The sequence below is a fragment of the Erithacus rubecula genome (genome assembly GCF_903797595.1).
Source record: "Erithacus rubecula genome assembly, chromosome: 4".
Taxonomy (NCBI): Eukaryota; Metazoa; Chordata; class Aves; order Passeriformes; family Muscicapidae; genus Erithacus; species Erithacus rubecula.
Window position 1 is genome coordinate 68,357,301 of NC_136686.1, and position 13,564 is coordinate 68,370,864.

General features: G+C 47.8%; 2 protein-coding genes across 3 annotated transcripts; one reads left to right on the forward strand and one right to left on the reverse strand.

Annotated features, from left to right (window-relative positions):
• Window positions 1–1,673: 1,673 nt before the first annotated feature.
• On the reverse strand, window positions 1,674–13,011 carry LOC306800906 (guanylyl cyclase-activating protein 1-like). The gene is made up of 4 exons (XM_079303378.1): window positions 11,997–13,011; window positions 4,550–4,699; window positions 2,908–2,998; window positions 1,674–1,925 (listed from the first exon to the last, which is right to left on the reverse strand). Exons 1-4 carry the CDS (start codon window positions 12,192–12,194, stop codon window positions 1,798–1,800), a joined length of 567 nt encoding a protein of 188 aa, XP_079159504.1. The 5' UTR covers window positions 12,195–13,011; the 3' UTR covers window positions 1,674–1,797.
• On the forward strand, window positions 6,714–10,091 carry ACR (acrosin). Of its 2 annotated transcripts, none has more exons than XM_079303376.1 (5): window positions 6,714–7,034; window positions 7,285–7,506; window positions 7,688–7,947; window positions 9,031–9,176; window positions 9,519–10,091. In XM_079303376.1, exons 1-5 carry the CDS (start codon window positions 6,964–6,966, stop codon window positions 9,915–9,917), a joined length of 1,098 nt encoding a protein of 365 aa, XP_079159502.1. In that variant the 5' UTR covers window positions 6,714–6,963; the 3' UTR covers window positions 9,918–10,091. The 2 variants fall into 2 exon arrangements, with proteins under 2 accessions (XP_079159502.1, XP_079159503.1); XM_079303377.1 differs by having other exon boundaries at window positions 9,043–9,176.
• Window positions 13,012–13,564: the final 553 nt, after the last annotated feature.

A 13,564-nucleotide genomic window follows, 5' to 3' on the forward strand; every position in this document is an offset into this window, starting at 1 on the left:
CAACATGGGGTCTTCCACAGGCTGCAGGTGGATTTCTGCTTCCCTCCTGCAGACCTCGGTGCTCTGGGAGGACAACCTGCTGCACTGTGTTCTGCATCATGGGCTGCAGGGAAATCTCAGCTCGTGCACCTGACACCTTCTCCCCTCCTTCTTAGCTGACTGTGGTGTCTACAGAGCTGTTTCTTCCCCACATTCTCAGTCCTGACTTCTCTAGCTGCACTTGCTTCTGCCCAATAACTTTTCCTTCTTAAGTATGTTATCCCAGATGTGTTAGTGCCATGGCTGAAGGTCTCAGGCTTGGCCAGCAGCATCCTGGAGCCGGCTGGCATTGTCTCTGTCAGACACGGCAGAAACTTCCAGCAGCTTCCCAAAGAAGCCCCTCCTGTAGCCTCCCTGCTACTAAAACCTTGCCATGCAAACCAATGCACATGAACATCACAGAAGCCTAAATATAAGCAAGAATAAGTCCAATCTAAAGTTTTGTTACAGGTCTGCAAGTTCTTTCTCCTTGCACAGCAAAAACATGCCAACTATGGGACAGGCACTCTGTTGAACATTTCCTGCATTCTTCTTTCCTTCTGGTTCTCTTCCTAGATTCAGAAGAGCTTCTGATCATGACCTTATCTAATGAACTGTGAACAAGACACAGTTTGCTGAGTCTATCCATGCTGCATCCCTCTTGCCGTCATATACAAAATTGATCATTTGTGGCAGCACTGATGTGGAGTATCAGCTTCACTCTGTCATTCACATGAACAGCCTGATTCACAAATCACCTTGGTGAGTTATTTCTTTCAATTAGATTGTCTCCTCAAGAACAAGAAGAAAAACCAATAAAGGATGTGTGAGGCAATAATATTAGGATAAAATCTTCAAATACTTATTGTACAGTCATAGAATGGTTTGGGTAGGAAGGGACCTCAAAGATCATCTTGTTTCAGCCCCATGCCATGGGGCTAGATCAGGTTGCTCAAGCCTTGTTCAGTGTGACCTTGAACATTCTCCAGTGACACAGTTGTATGAGAGGAGAATAAGTAGGACCATGAGAGTATAAAATATTTGATCTCCCAAGTAATTCTTCTACTTTGGGAAGAGAAGAATATGAGTAGCATATTTTGTCTGGTTACAGAAGGTGCTCCAAACTGCTGACTTGTTTTCTAGAATTCTTTGGTATAGAAAGCTCAAACAGCTGCAGCTGACAACAGATTTGTTACTATCAGGCTGGTTTTTCTTTCAGTTCTTGTGACCTTATGACTAAAGCTTCTTCTGTAGAGACTACCAAATCCAAGCACACTGGTATGGACAACCATGCTGGTGTTTATGAACGAATACCATGACAAGAACAGTGCAAGTTACATTCTTTTGATAGTTCTCTACACCAATAACAGCTTGAAAGTCATCTTTTGTATGTCAGAATATTTCCTCCACACTCCACCATCCAGTTGTGCTACTGCTCTTCACAAACTTGGCATTACTTTTAGTCCATTTCAAAGTGATAATCTGGGACACAGAACAAAAAGGAAAATTGTGCCCTAAAATTTGTTCTTTACATTTTAGAAAAACAAGTCAAATACTGACACCCAGATTCAGTTTTTCTGAACCTGCCCTGCATTTATGTGGCTAAGCTTCAGTATTTGTACAGGAACATGCACTCAGATACATAAACATAGAAATGTCGTTCTGTTCCTAATTCCATATTCATGTTTATGGAAATTTTGTTTTGAAAAACACTGTCTCTCCTTCCTTGTGTTTCTACACCCTTCTGTCTGTTGGCACAGCATTTTCTCCCAGCTTGATTTATACACTATGCCGACGGTTGTTTATCATGGCCACAATGTGTGACAAGTCCAAACTTTTCATCATAACCTCCATGAACTCCTCATCTTTCCTTGCTCCCTCCACAAATTCATCCAGAGAAAGTTCACCTGTGTCAGACACAAAAAAAAAGCATCAGAATCCACATCTGACAGGAAAAGGAAATTGACTGTAATTGACTGTAGAGACCAATTACTATATAGGCACTGTTCTAAGGCACTGTTCTAAAGTCCTCAGAGAGTCTTCTTAAGCATTTATGAAACATTCCCAGTATTCAGACAACACCTGCTTTCTTTCTTTTCCCCATACAAGGGAAGAGGTACATAAGAAAGAACAGTAGAAGTGAGTAGCTAAGGAGTGGGATCATAGTATCCTTTTTGGCTCAGCCTATGGTAGTATTAACCTGCCCTATACTTGCTGATTTTCAAGGATAAAGGAATTGACAGAAGGAGCCTGTGACAGGCAAAACCAAATTTTTCTGTCCTAGGCCAAAAAACCCTTGTGCAGGGAAGCAGCCCAGCAGAGTCATTCTGGAATAACAAAAGAACCTGTCAGAAAATAATGAGCACCTGATGTAGCAAGGAGAGAGATTCCTCTCAGGGACATACAGGGACCATAGTGACACTTGACCAGCTTTTGACTGAGCACTTCATGTTCTTGCTGTACTGCCTGCAGCAGACCCAGAGAAGAAACTCTGACCTTAAACATTAAATTCCATTTCTTCCTTTCCATGCAGAAGTACGTGGGAGCAGCTGGGGCCATTTGTTAATATTTCCCACTTCTAACTGGCATGAGCTACATAGCAACATACAAAAAGAAAAACAAAACACCACTCCAAAATCCCACTACCTAAGTCATGTAGACAGAACAAAGCTGAGACTCAGTAGAGGGAACAAATCCTGTCACACTGATAATGTATAAAGCCAGGAGAAAAATCCTTTTTGGTCCATGGAGAACGCATTACTGGCTGAGAATGCAAAAAGAAAGAAAATATGAAGTGAAGAGGCCTAAAGTTCAACCAGGGGAAGGGAAAAAGTGGATGTTACTCTGAAGAAAAGAGAGTGATCTGGATGGCAAAGGCAGGAATCTTACCGTCGCCGTTCACGTCAATCCTGTCGAAGACTCGGTTGGTGAACTCTTCTGCACTCGTTTCATGGTCACCACCATTAATAGCTCGAATAGCCTAAAACAGAAGAACAGGAGTAAGAAGCTGCCTGACGACTCCCACACTGATTCCATCTGTCAGCACAGATTCAAAATGAGACTGTCATGCCTGGTACCTTCCCCATACAAACGAACCAGCACAAATCATCAGGCCTTAGGGATGGCACCGAAGGGTGCAAAGGGAGCAAGGCTCTGGAGCATGGAATGAACACCAAAACCCAGAGGGTTGGCCTCATTCTGCTTAGGTGCAGTTTAGGCTGCAGAAATATCAGAATCCACCGACTTGATCCACTTTGTGACCTTGGGTTGGTACACCCAGCCTCAGAAACACTGTCAAATACCCTCTGCACCTGACGTTATGAAATTACTTTGTTATATGCTGTGGTAATTATTTCTCTTCTTAGTTTCACAGTTTCCATTTATATGCTGCTTCCTGTGTGTCTGGCTTCTCCCTAAGCTCACTGGAAATTCACTTTCATCTTGAGAAACTAAGGCTTATCCACTTCTGTTTGCTACAATTCTTCTTATTCATAACTACATAGCGCGGGATTCTCTTTTCTTTCAATGTTAATTATTTCCTTTGTTTAAGGATGTCCATAAAATATTTCAGAGCCTGTATACTGATTCTAAAACTATTAATTTTCTAGTTTTTAGCCTTTGATATTTGGTCATTTTCTTAATTTTTTTTTTTCAAATGCTATTTTATTGAAACTAATATCATCTCAGCAATTTCCTAAGGCTACCAAAAAAGACACTAAACTACACCCACAAAATACAAAGGACAACAAATTTCTTGCCACCTGTTGTTACCCACAGGACTTGTTTCTCAAGAGCTCTGTGTTAACTATTGCTTCACTTTCTATTTCAAGCTACTAGTAGGAAGCTGTATGTTACTACAGGTATTGATTTTGGTCAGGTCTCTTTGATACTCAGCTCTAAAATTCTTATCCAGATAAGAATGCATTATTAGCATCTTATTAGTGCTTTATCAAATCAATTTTCTGACATTTAATATTCAGAAATGTAATTTATTTAGGGTCATTGTATCTTTCCTCCAGTTTGATGATTTCCCATTATCTGCAAAATAATCTGATTTTGCAGTATAATTAATTCTGAGATATTCATAGTGATCTTTTTGCCTATAATTCCAACCCCATCCACAACAGCTATTTGCATACAATCCTTTCCATTCTTATTCTTCTTCAGGCTATTCACCAGAGTCAGAAATGTTCTATTGTCCTACATTTAGGAGCTGATTCTAAAAAGTAAATTGAGAGTAGCTCTCCAACTTCTCATGGGGAAACACATGAAGGACACATTGCAGAGGTAGCAACTGACAGTCACAGCATCTGAAACCTTGTAAAGTGCACTTAAGGTCACAGGTAGCTAAAACAATTTTATGGTTAGTCATGCTGTAACATAAGCTGTGGTGATAAAGTGTCTGTCAAGTCTGATTATTGCATTATACAGTGGTGGGGAATTCTGATCATCCATATGGGAAACAGCAAAGGTCTTACTTGTGTGGTTTGTCTTTAAGGAAAGAGGCAAGAACACACCCCTGGAGATTCACCTTAATGATGTTGAGCAGTTCATGTCGGTCAATGCAGCCATTGCCATCTACATCATAGAGCTTGAAATACCACCGCAATTTCTGCTCCATCTTCCCTCGGAGAACGAGACTGAGGGCAGCCACGTATTCCATGAAATCAATATATCCATCCTGTCAGAAAAAAAACCAAATTGAGACAAGAATAAACTGAGGAAGTTACTGCTCTGGAGTTGTTTCATTTTATTGCTCTTTAGACTCACAGCTGAAAGACAGAGGCCAACAAATGGCACAGAGATTTGGACTAAGGAAAAATCTTTAGTGCACTGACACGTTATTTCTCTAGCCACTGAACACCTAGATTGCTAAAGTTATGATCTATTACATCAAAGCTCCCCTCTGCTCACCACCTGCAGTGACGGAACTTGCCACTCCTGGTTGTCAGCATGAGCAAAGTTCCTTCTGTGCACCAAAGATGACTTTGGGCTCCTGAGAGAGAATATTGATCCCAAGCTGCTGGGACGATCTGAACCCCACTATGCGTAAGTCCTCGTTACTATGGTGGTAGGTGTCCCCGGTCGCTATGCTGGAGACCGGGGTTCGATTCCCGCATGAGGGCCTGCTTTCATTTTAGAGGAAACCTACCCTCCAATCAACCCTGTGAAAAAGGTGAAGCAAGAATCAGAAGATTGTTTCAATGAACTGTTCAAAGGCTGGGGACTCAGAGGGTGATGCACTTGCATAGTTAAAACAATTTTGTTGTTCTTTATTATTCTTTTCCTTACAGTTGTAGCATTTGGGATCCTTCGTAGTTTAATTTTCAAAGCTGTTAATGGTCTCATTTCTTCTACCTCAGTAGTCAACCACATCGAGTTGACAAACAAAAAACAGTCTAATTTTCCTGCAAACTGCAAGTGGTGGGCAAATTCATATTCTGAATCAAAATGAACCCGATGTTTTCATTAGCCTTGTTTTAAACAAAAAAAAATGGGGAGATGTTGTATTTCATATACTTGCTCTGTGTAGCAGTGAAAATGGTATCTCCCTGACTTCCCCTATAGCCTGTCCTGTGGTCCAGTCCTTCCCCTCCCCTTTCCCCTCCCCCTGAGCTGATTGGCTGGGCTCTGGTTTTACTCCGCCCCTGGCGGGGGTTTAAAATCCAAGGTCCGGGCATTCCCACTTCCGCTTTCTCCCAGCACAACATCCGGAGTGAAGCTGTGAACACCGCCGGGAGAAGGAGCCTCTTTTGTTCTTTTGCCTCCTTCCTGCAGGGCTCTGGACTTCTTTCTAGTAACCGGAGTTAGCCGGAGGGAAGCTCCAGATCGTCCCAGCACCAACCCATGGGCTGCAAGTTGTCTGTATAAGTCTGCTCGGCCTTTTTGCGAAACTATGCTATTTCACTAAGCCATAGATCTCCATTCTGTGGTAAATAAAGTGGCTGGGGTTATATTTTTAATATGCATAGAGCATCATTTGACCACTGGTAAAATGTTCAGTATTAAGGTTTTTAATAATGCATTTCTTGACTCTAAAGGAAGAAAGAAAGAAACTCCAAAAGCTCTTGTTTCTTCTGCAAGAACAATGCCAGTTAGTAAAGGTTCATTGGCCCTAGATTTAAAGCTGACTAAAATTTGAAGCAGTTAAAAGCAAACCATGAATAAAACATGCATCTAGGTCAAATATTCCGAATAACCACTTCAACAAATTACTGAGCAAAAAAAAATGAAACTTTAAATTTAAATTTAAAAGTATTTAAACAAAGTCATGAAACAGATATTAATAAACATATGTAGAAGGTGCATGTAGGTGAACTAGCAGAGCACTGATGTTTTATAGCAAAGGTCACAATATTCAAAATGTTATTTCAGGGCGTGATAGGTGAGAGAGTTATGGCTGGTCTGCCTGGAGAACAAAAGGTTCCAGAGAGACTTTGGTGCCTCTTCTGACACTTAAAGCGGGCTTAGAGAAAGGCTGGAGGGGTACTTTGCACAAGAGCATGTAGTGACAGGACACAAGAAAAGTGGCCTTAAACTGATGGTGGGCAGATTTAGATTAGGTGCTGGGAAAGAATTTCTGACTGTGAGGGTGGGTAGGCCCTGGCACAGGGTGCCCAGAGCAGCTGTGGCTGCCCCTGGATCCCTTGCAGTGGCCAAGGCCAGGCTGGACACTGGGGCTGGGACAGTGGGACAGTGGGACATGTCCCTGCCATGGCAGGGGTGGCACTGGGTGGTCATTCAAGTCCCTTCCACCCAGAGCATTCCATGTCTCTATGACTCTGTGCTGCCCCTCCCTGCCATGCCCAGCACACAGAACTGGCCCCTCTGTGACAGCAGCCCTGCCCGGGGCACTGTGAGCACCACCAGGGCTGTGGGTGCTGTGCTGGTGGCCGTACTGCAGGTGACACCTGGGTTCTGCCTCTGCCACCTGCGCTGGCACCGATGGCTCTGCTGGGGCTGCTCGTGCTGCTGGGCCTGGCCTGGCCCGTGGGGGCCACCTGGGACACCTGCAGGTCAGTGGCCCCACTTAGGGGGTTCCTTGTAGGGGAACACACGTTGCCCTCATCACAGTGCTTCAGCCTAGTCCCTGCCAGCTACTGGCACCGCCTGTCTGAGGGGCTGCAGCAGTATGGGGGGGACAGATGCACCCTCGGGGGTCTGAGGTGCTCCTGCCACTCAGCACTGGGAAGGAAGGTGGCACGGGGGCCTGCAGATTGAGCAGCAGCAGCCACCATGCAGGGCAGTGACAGCTTTGTGTTACAGAAGGACCTGCGGGCTCCGGCCCCTGGCTTCCGACCACAGCCCCATGGCTTCTGCTGAGGACACGACCCTTGCTGTGGGTGGCACCAGTGCCCAGGCAGGGGCCTGGCCTGGCATCGTCAGCATCCAGGCCACCTGGCAGAATGGCACGTGGCACATGTGCACAGGTGTCCTCCTCAGCTCCCAGTGGGTGCTCACGGTGGCACACTGCTTCGCCAGGGTCAGGTAAGAGCCAGCAGGGACAGAGATGTCCCCAGAGCAGGTCACAGCATCACGTGCCGCTTTGATCCTGGCTCTTTCCGCTCTGCTTCCCTGTCCCCCTTGGGAAGCAGAAGGCTGGAAAATGCTGAGCTGCTGCAGCCCGTGGCTCTGCTCCCTGTCACCCCTCTCTCCATCTGATCCCCAGGGACGTCTCCAAGTGGGAGGTGGTGATGGGGGCCACAGATCTGACTCAGCCGGGTCCTGAGGCTGAGGTGAGACACATCCAGAGGCTCCTGGTGCACCAGCACTATGTGCCTGCCACGGCAAGGAATGACATCATTCTGGTGGAGCTGGACCAGCCCGTGGAGTGCAGCGACTACATCCAGCTGGGCTGTGTGCCCGACGCCTCGCTCAGGGTCTCGGAGCTGAAATCCTGCTACATCGCCGGCTGGAACTTGGCCAAAGGTGAGCTCTGACCAGGGTGTGCCCTGAGGGGAGCTGGGAACCCTGGGGACACGGGCTGGGCACTCTGGGGACATGGGCTGGGAACCCTGGGGACATGGGCTGGGCACCCTGGGGACACAGGCTGGGAACCCTGGGGACATGGGCTGGGAACCCTGGGGACACAGACTGGGAACCCTGGGGACACAGGCTGGGAACCCTGGGGACATGGGAACCCTGGGAACCCTGGGGATGACACGGGCTGGGCACTCTGGGGACATGGACTGGGCACGCTGGGATCATGGGCTGGGAACCCTGGGGACACGGGCTGGGCACTCTGGGGACACGGACTGGGAACCCTGGGGACATGGGCTGGGAACCCTGGGGACATGGGAACCCTGGGAACCCTGGGGATGACACGGGCTGGGCACTCTGGGGACATGGACTGGGAACCCTGGGACATGGGCTGGGAACCCTGGGACACGGACTGGGAACCCTGGCGACACGGGCTGGGAACCCTGGGGACATGGGCTGGGAACCCTGGGGACACGGGCTGGGAACCCTGGGGACATGGGCTGAGCACCCTGGGGACACAGGCTGGGAACCCTGGGGACACGGGCTGGGCACCCTGGGGACACAGGCTGGGCACTATGGGGACATGGGCTGGGCACCCTGGGGACATGGGCTGGGCACCCTGGGGACATGGACTGGGAACCCTGGGACACGGACTGGGAACCCTGGGGACACAGGCTGGGAACCCTGGGGACACGGACTGGGAACCCTGGGGACACGGGCTGGGCACAGAGTCTGGCTCTGGGTGTCAGCGGGGCCCGGCTCGCAGCAGCCCCAGCTGCAGGAAATCCCCCAAGTCTCTACCAAGACAGGGAGTGGAACAGGATGCACTGTAAGGTCCCTTCTCACCCAAACAATTCCTGCTGGCCCTGGGAAGCCTCTGGAAAGATGGATCTGGCCCCTTCCCCAGGCCAACAGGAGGGACACAGCTGGACATCATCACTCCATGGGGAAGGGGCAGAGCAGGACCGGGGAAGGGGAGGGGAAAGAATGGGTACGGAGCTGCTGGGGGCTCATTCCCCTCTGTGCCCACAGCTCAGGGAGCAGTCATGGTGCTGCAGGAGGCCAAGGTCCATCTTATGGACACGGAGCTCTGCAACAGCAGCCGCTGGTACGCGGGGACCATGCACCCCCGCAACCTGTGTGCTGGGTACCCGCACGGAGGCATGGACACCTGCCAGGTAGGAGTGTGGGGTGAGTCCCTCAGCAGGTCCTGTCCTGTGTCCCCAAGGCCTGGTCCTGGCCACAAAGCCCATCCAGTGCCCCCAGCAGACTCAAAGGGTGGATGTGACCCTGGAACATCTGTCCTCTGCACATCTGGGACCCATGTGCAGAAATGGAAGTGCCCCCAAGCAGCTCCCAGCCAAGGGCTGGAGGCTCCTGAGCAGAACCTTCCTGTGCCAGGAATGTGGGACCTGGCAGGGGCTGGGAGAGAGGAGCCAGATCTGGGGCTGGGAGAGAGGAGCCAGCCCTGGGACTGGCAGCAGCCCCCCACAGCCCCTGAACCCTCTCTCCTGGCACAGGGGGACAGTGGGAGTCCCCTCGTCTGCAAGGACAACGGAGCTGACTACTTCTGGCTCGTGGGCTTGTACAGCTGGGGAAGAGGCTGTGACACAGCCAGGCACCCTGGGATCTACACCTCTACTCAACATTTCTACAACTGGGTCCTGCTCCAGACGGGCCTGAGCCCAGCAGAAAGAGCTGGTCCAGCACCAGAGCCCGTCATCACCATGGCCCCTGAGCAGCGCAAGAAACCAGAGGAGCCAGGGGAAGACATCAACTTGAGCCCTGAGTACAGCCAGAGACCAGTGGTGACATCCTCGGGCACGTCACTGCCCAAGGCGTTCCCACACCAGATGGTGGTGCAATTCTGGAATGTGCTGCAGGAGCTCCTGCAGTTTCTGAAGGACAAGAAACCTTGAGCAGCAGGGGAATGAGCAGGATCCAGGGCTACAGTGGACCATGGCATTTCCTGCTGGGCCCAAGGTAGCCCTGGGGCCAGAGGCTCCTCTGTCCTGCCCATGCTGCTCTGCTGCAGCCACCCCGATGCTGCTGTGACTGAGGTGTTGAAGTAAAGTTTGTGTGTTCACCATGAACCATGCTCTCAGCCCTGCTCAGGCTCGCAGAGTCCCTGCTCTGTCTGTCCACCTGCTGTGCTGTTCACATTCATTCTTCAGCCTGGAGAGGGCTCCAGGGAAACCTCGGTGCCCTTCCAGTGCATGAAGCAAGTTAGAATGATGGGGGAGAGCGGCTTTTTGCATGGGCAGGTCCTGACAGGACAAGGAGAAATGATTTAAATACAGAGGGGAGATTTGGATGAGCTGTTGGGAAGGAGTTTTTACTCGGGGTGGTGAGGCCCTGGCCCATGAAGTGTTCAAGGCCAGGTTGGGGCTTGAAGCAACCTGGGATAATGGAAGGTGTCCCTGCCCATGGGAGGAGATGGAAGGTGATGACTTCTAAGTTCCCTTCCAACCCGAACTATTCTATAATTCTACAACTGCAAGTTATAAAGAAAGAATATTGAAAATTTATCCTCTTTGTCATCATCAGAGTTCTCAAAATCTGAAGGTCCAGAGGGCAGATGATTTCCTCCATCATGTCTGTATTATGACAGGGAAGACTTTACTCTGGTGCTCTTGTTCCTTGGCCTTGTTCATAAAAGGATCTTAGATTAAGTGACTGTTAACAGACTAAGATTATGATGTAGGTCCATCACCACTAGTTGCCTCATTCCTCCTGAGATCACTATCACTTTATTTAGATGATAGCTTTTAATCTTTTCTGACCTAATTTAAATTTGAGAATCTCCTTATAACATTGTTTACTGCATAACATAGGGCTCACAGGAGAACTCTGGAATGCACAACATCCTTAAATAAATTTTTAAGTCCTTAAACATCCCAAGAAGGGGGAGAGGTGAAAAGAAACGAAGACTTGTGCCAAAGCTGTAAAGGTTTTACTTTACCTCATGAAATTGCTTCTCATCACCATTATCATCCTAAACACTGAGGACTTTGATGTGACAAAAGATGTTCTTTGAGGTCTACAGTCATTTCCAATCATTACATCCACCACAAGACCTCAACTAGCCTAATGGAGCCTGCCTGCTCCTCGCTTTAAGAATTTTGTAATATTCCAAAGCATTCTTTAACTCCTTACACTGTCTCACACATGTCCAAAATACCATTCTTTGTTGGTCCCTGAGCTTTTCTTCAAGACTAACATTGGGATTTCCCACTTGGTTCTCATGCCTCTGTGATTTGTATCCTCCTTGATTCTGTTTTGGAGCCTTGGAGCGGAGAGTAAAGCTGAATTTTCCCAGCATGCTATAAACTCAGGGGTTTTTTGTCATTAAGAATACAGGCCTGCAAGCATAGGCTGAAATATATATGGATAAGAAGCAGGCAAAATGAGGGCCATTGCATGCTTATAGGAATTATGGGGGCTACTGTTTTCTACCAACAGTCACCTGTCACAGTGAGGAACACTACCCACCCCTCACGCCAGCTTCATGCTGCACCTCCCAGCACCCAGGAGCACCACAGACAGTCTGCCCATGCAGTGTTAATTTCAGCTACCAAATACCTGGAAATTACTCCTCTGTGACTGCTATAATGATTTCTATTGCGTCTGATTCCTGTGGTCTCCACGATCTCATACAGCTACATTTTTGAATAATAAGAACATGTAAGAAGAACAACTAAATGAGCATTTTGCTGGTTAAAGAAGGCCAAGTCAAATAACAGGCAATAAGAAGATGAATTTGCACAAGGTAGTTAGATAATCAGATGTACCTATGTTTATGTCATCTATGGTATTGCCTGTACACATTCATTTGCTCCTCACATTTAGCTGCTTTACATTAGCATCCCTTGGCAGCTTTCCTCATCAACGTTAGCAAGAGAAAATGTTTGCAAGAGAAAGACAAAGACTCTGAAAGTGCAGGAGTTGAATCACTTCTAAGCAGCACAAGACAGTTAATTCCTTGCTGGAGAACTCACCTTGTTCATATCAAATGTGCGGAACATCTGCTCAATGTACTTGTTGGCCTCTGGATCCAGCCCTCGAAGCCCAAAGAACTGCTTAAATTCATGCTCTGTCAGCTGTCCAGAAGGACACTCTGTCATGAATTTCTTGTACCAGTGGTGGATCTCGACAGCCTGTAGATCATCCACTGTGGAGCTGCTGTTGTTTCCCATATGTGTCTATGGTCAGAAGGATAATGCTGCAGGAATGATCCTCTTCCTCCTGTGGCTCTCACAGCACTGCCCATTTGCTCCTGTCCATGCTCAACATTAATGTCAGTTATGTGAGGGATCTAACTTTCCGCGAGCCAATTATAAATGTTAATCTTCTCAGAGGCTGATCCACAAACCAGAAAGTTTCAATGATACAAACAGTCTTCTTAGAATGGAAAGGAGATGTAAGATAATCTAGCAAATCACTGCTATTTTAGGAGCTAAAGCAGAAAGGGTGAGAAGGTTAATCAGACACTGGCATTGGGGCTATACTGTTTTTGTAGACTACCCTATTTTTAACCTTGATATAGTTATACATGAAGATAAGAGGAAATGCCCACAAGACGTGGGCTGTAAGGTTAAGTAAAGATCTGCTCCCCTAAGTGGATTTGAGGGTCTGTTTTGTCAAACAGGCACATTGAATAACAGAATATGTAGGATCAGACAGTGTTGCAGAAGTTGCCCAGTATGAGAATGAGGTTATGTGGGAAAAAGCTCACCTCCATGCACACAAAGGAGCACAGAGGAACATTGGGGAACCCAAATAATCCCCTGGTTTGGCAAACCCGAGAACCACCACAGGAAGTGCTGTCAATCCATGAAAGGCGTAACTGCACAAAGGGGAAGGAGCAAAGAGAGACAAGCGCAGGCTGGGGAACACAAATTACCCAGTAAAAAGAATAAAGGCCCTGTCCCAGATCCTCCTAAATCTGTTGCAGGGGAGCCATAAGGCCTAGAGGTGGCACCCATCATGATGAGTCAGTGGGAGAGGTTGTAGAGCACCCTACAAACTGAGTAGTGCCTAGGAGCATGGAAAACACTGTGGGGTCCAGGGCAAGAACATTTGGGGACAAGGCTCAAACAGGATGTTTAGGGGAGTAACAGAAGGTGAGGAAAGGGATGTGTCTAAGTGAATGAACAAGCATGAGAAAATGGAGGCGAGGGGAATAGAAGGCGTTAGTTTTGTGTGGAGTGCTGCTAATCAGTATGAATGTCTATCCATGCCTGGTCATCATAGTCTTTCCTGTCTTCTAACACTTCTTCCTCCTTTTTTTTTTTTCTTCTTTTTTCCTGGCTGCACACCACTGTGCTCTGTGCATATGTATGCATGGGGATTTAAGTGTCCACAACTGGATTGAGTGAGACCATGTCAGTCTATGATCACTTGTTAATATCAAGCCACACTAGCCAGCAAATAGGCCAAGCAATTTGTGAAACAGATGTGTGTTTGTCCCTGTTAATGAGACCCTGTAGTAGTTGATTATTAGACTGAGGGTGTAGGGTTGAGGGTGACCCAGCTGTCCGTGTTTCTCTGCGTGTCCTGAGCACCT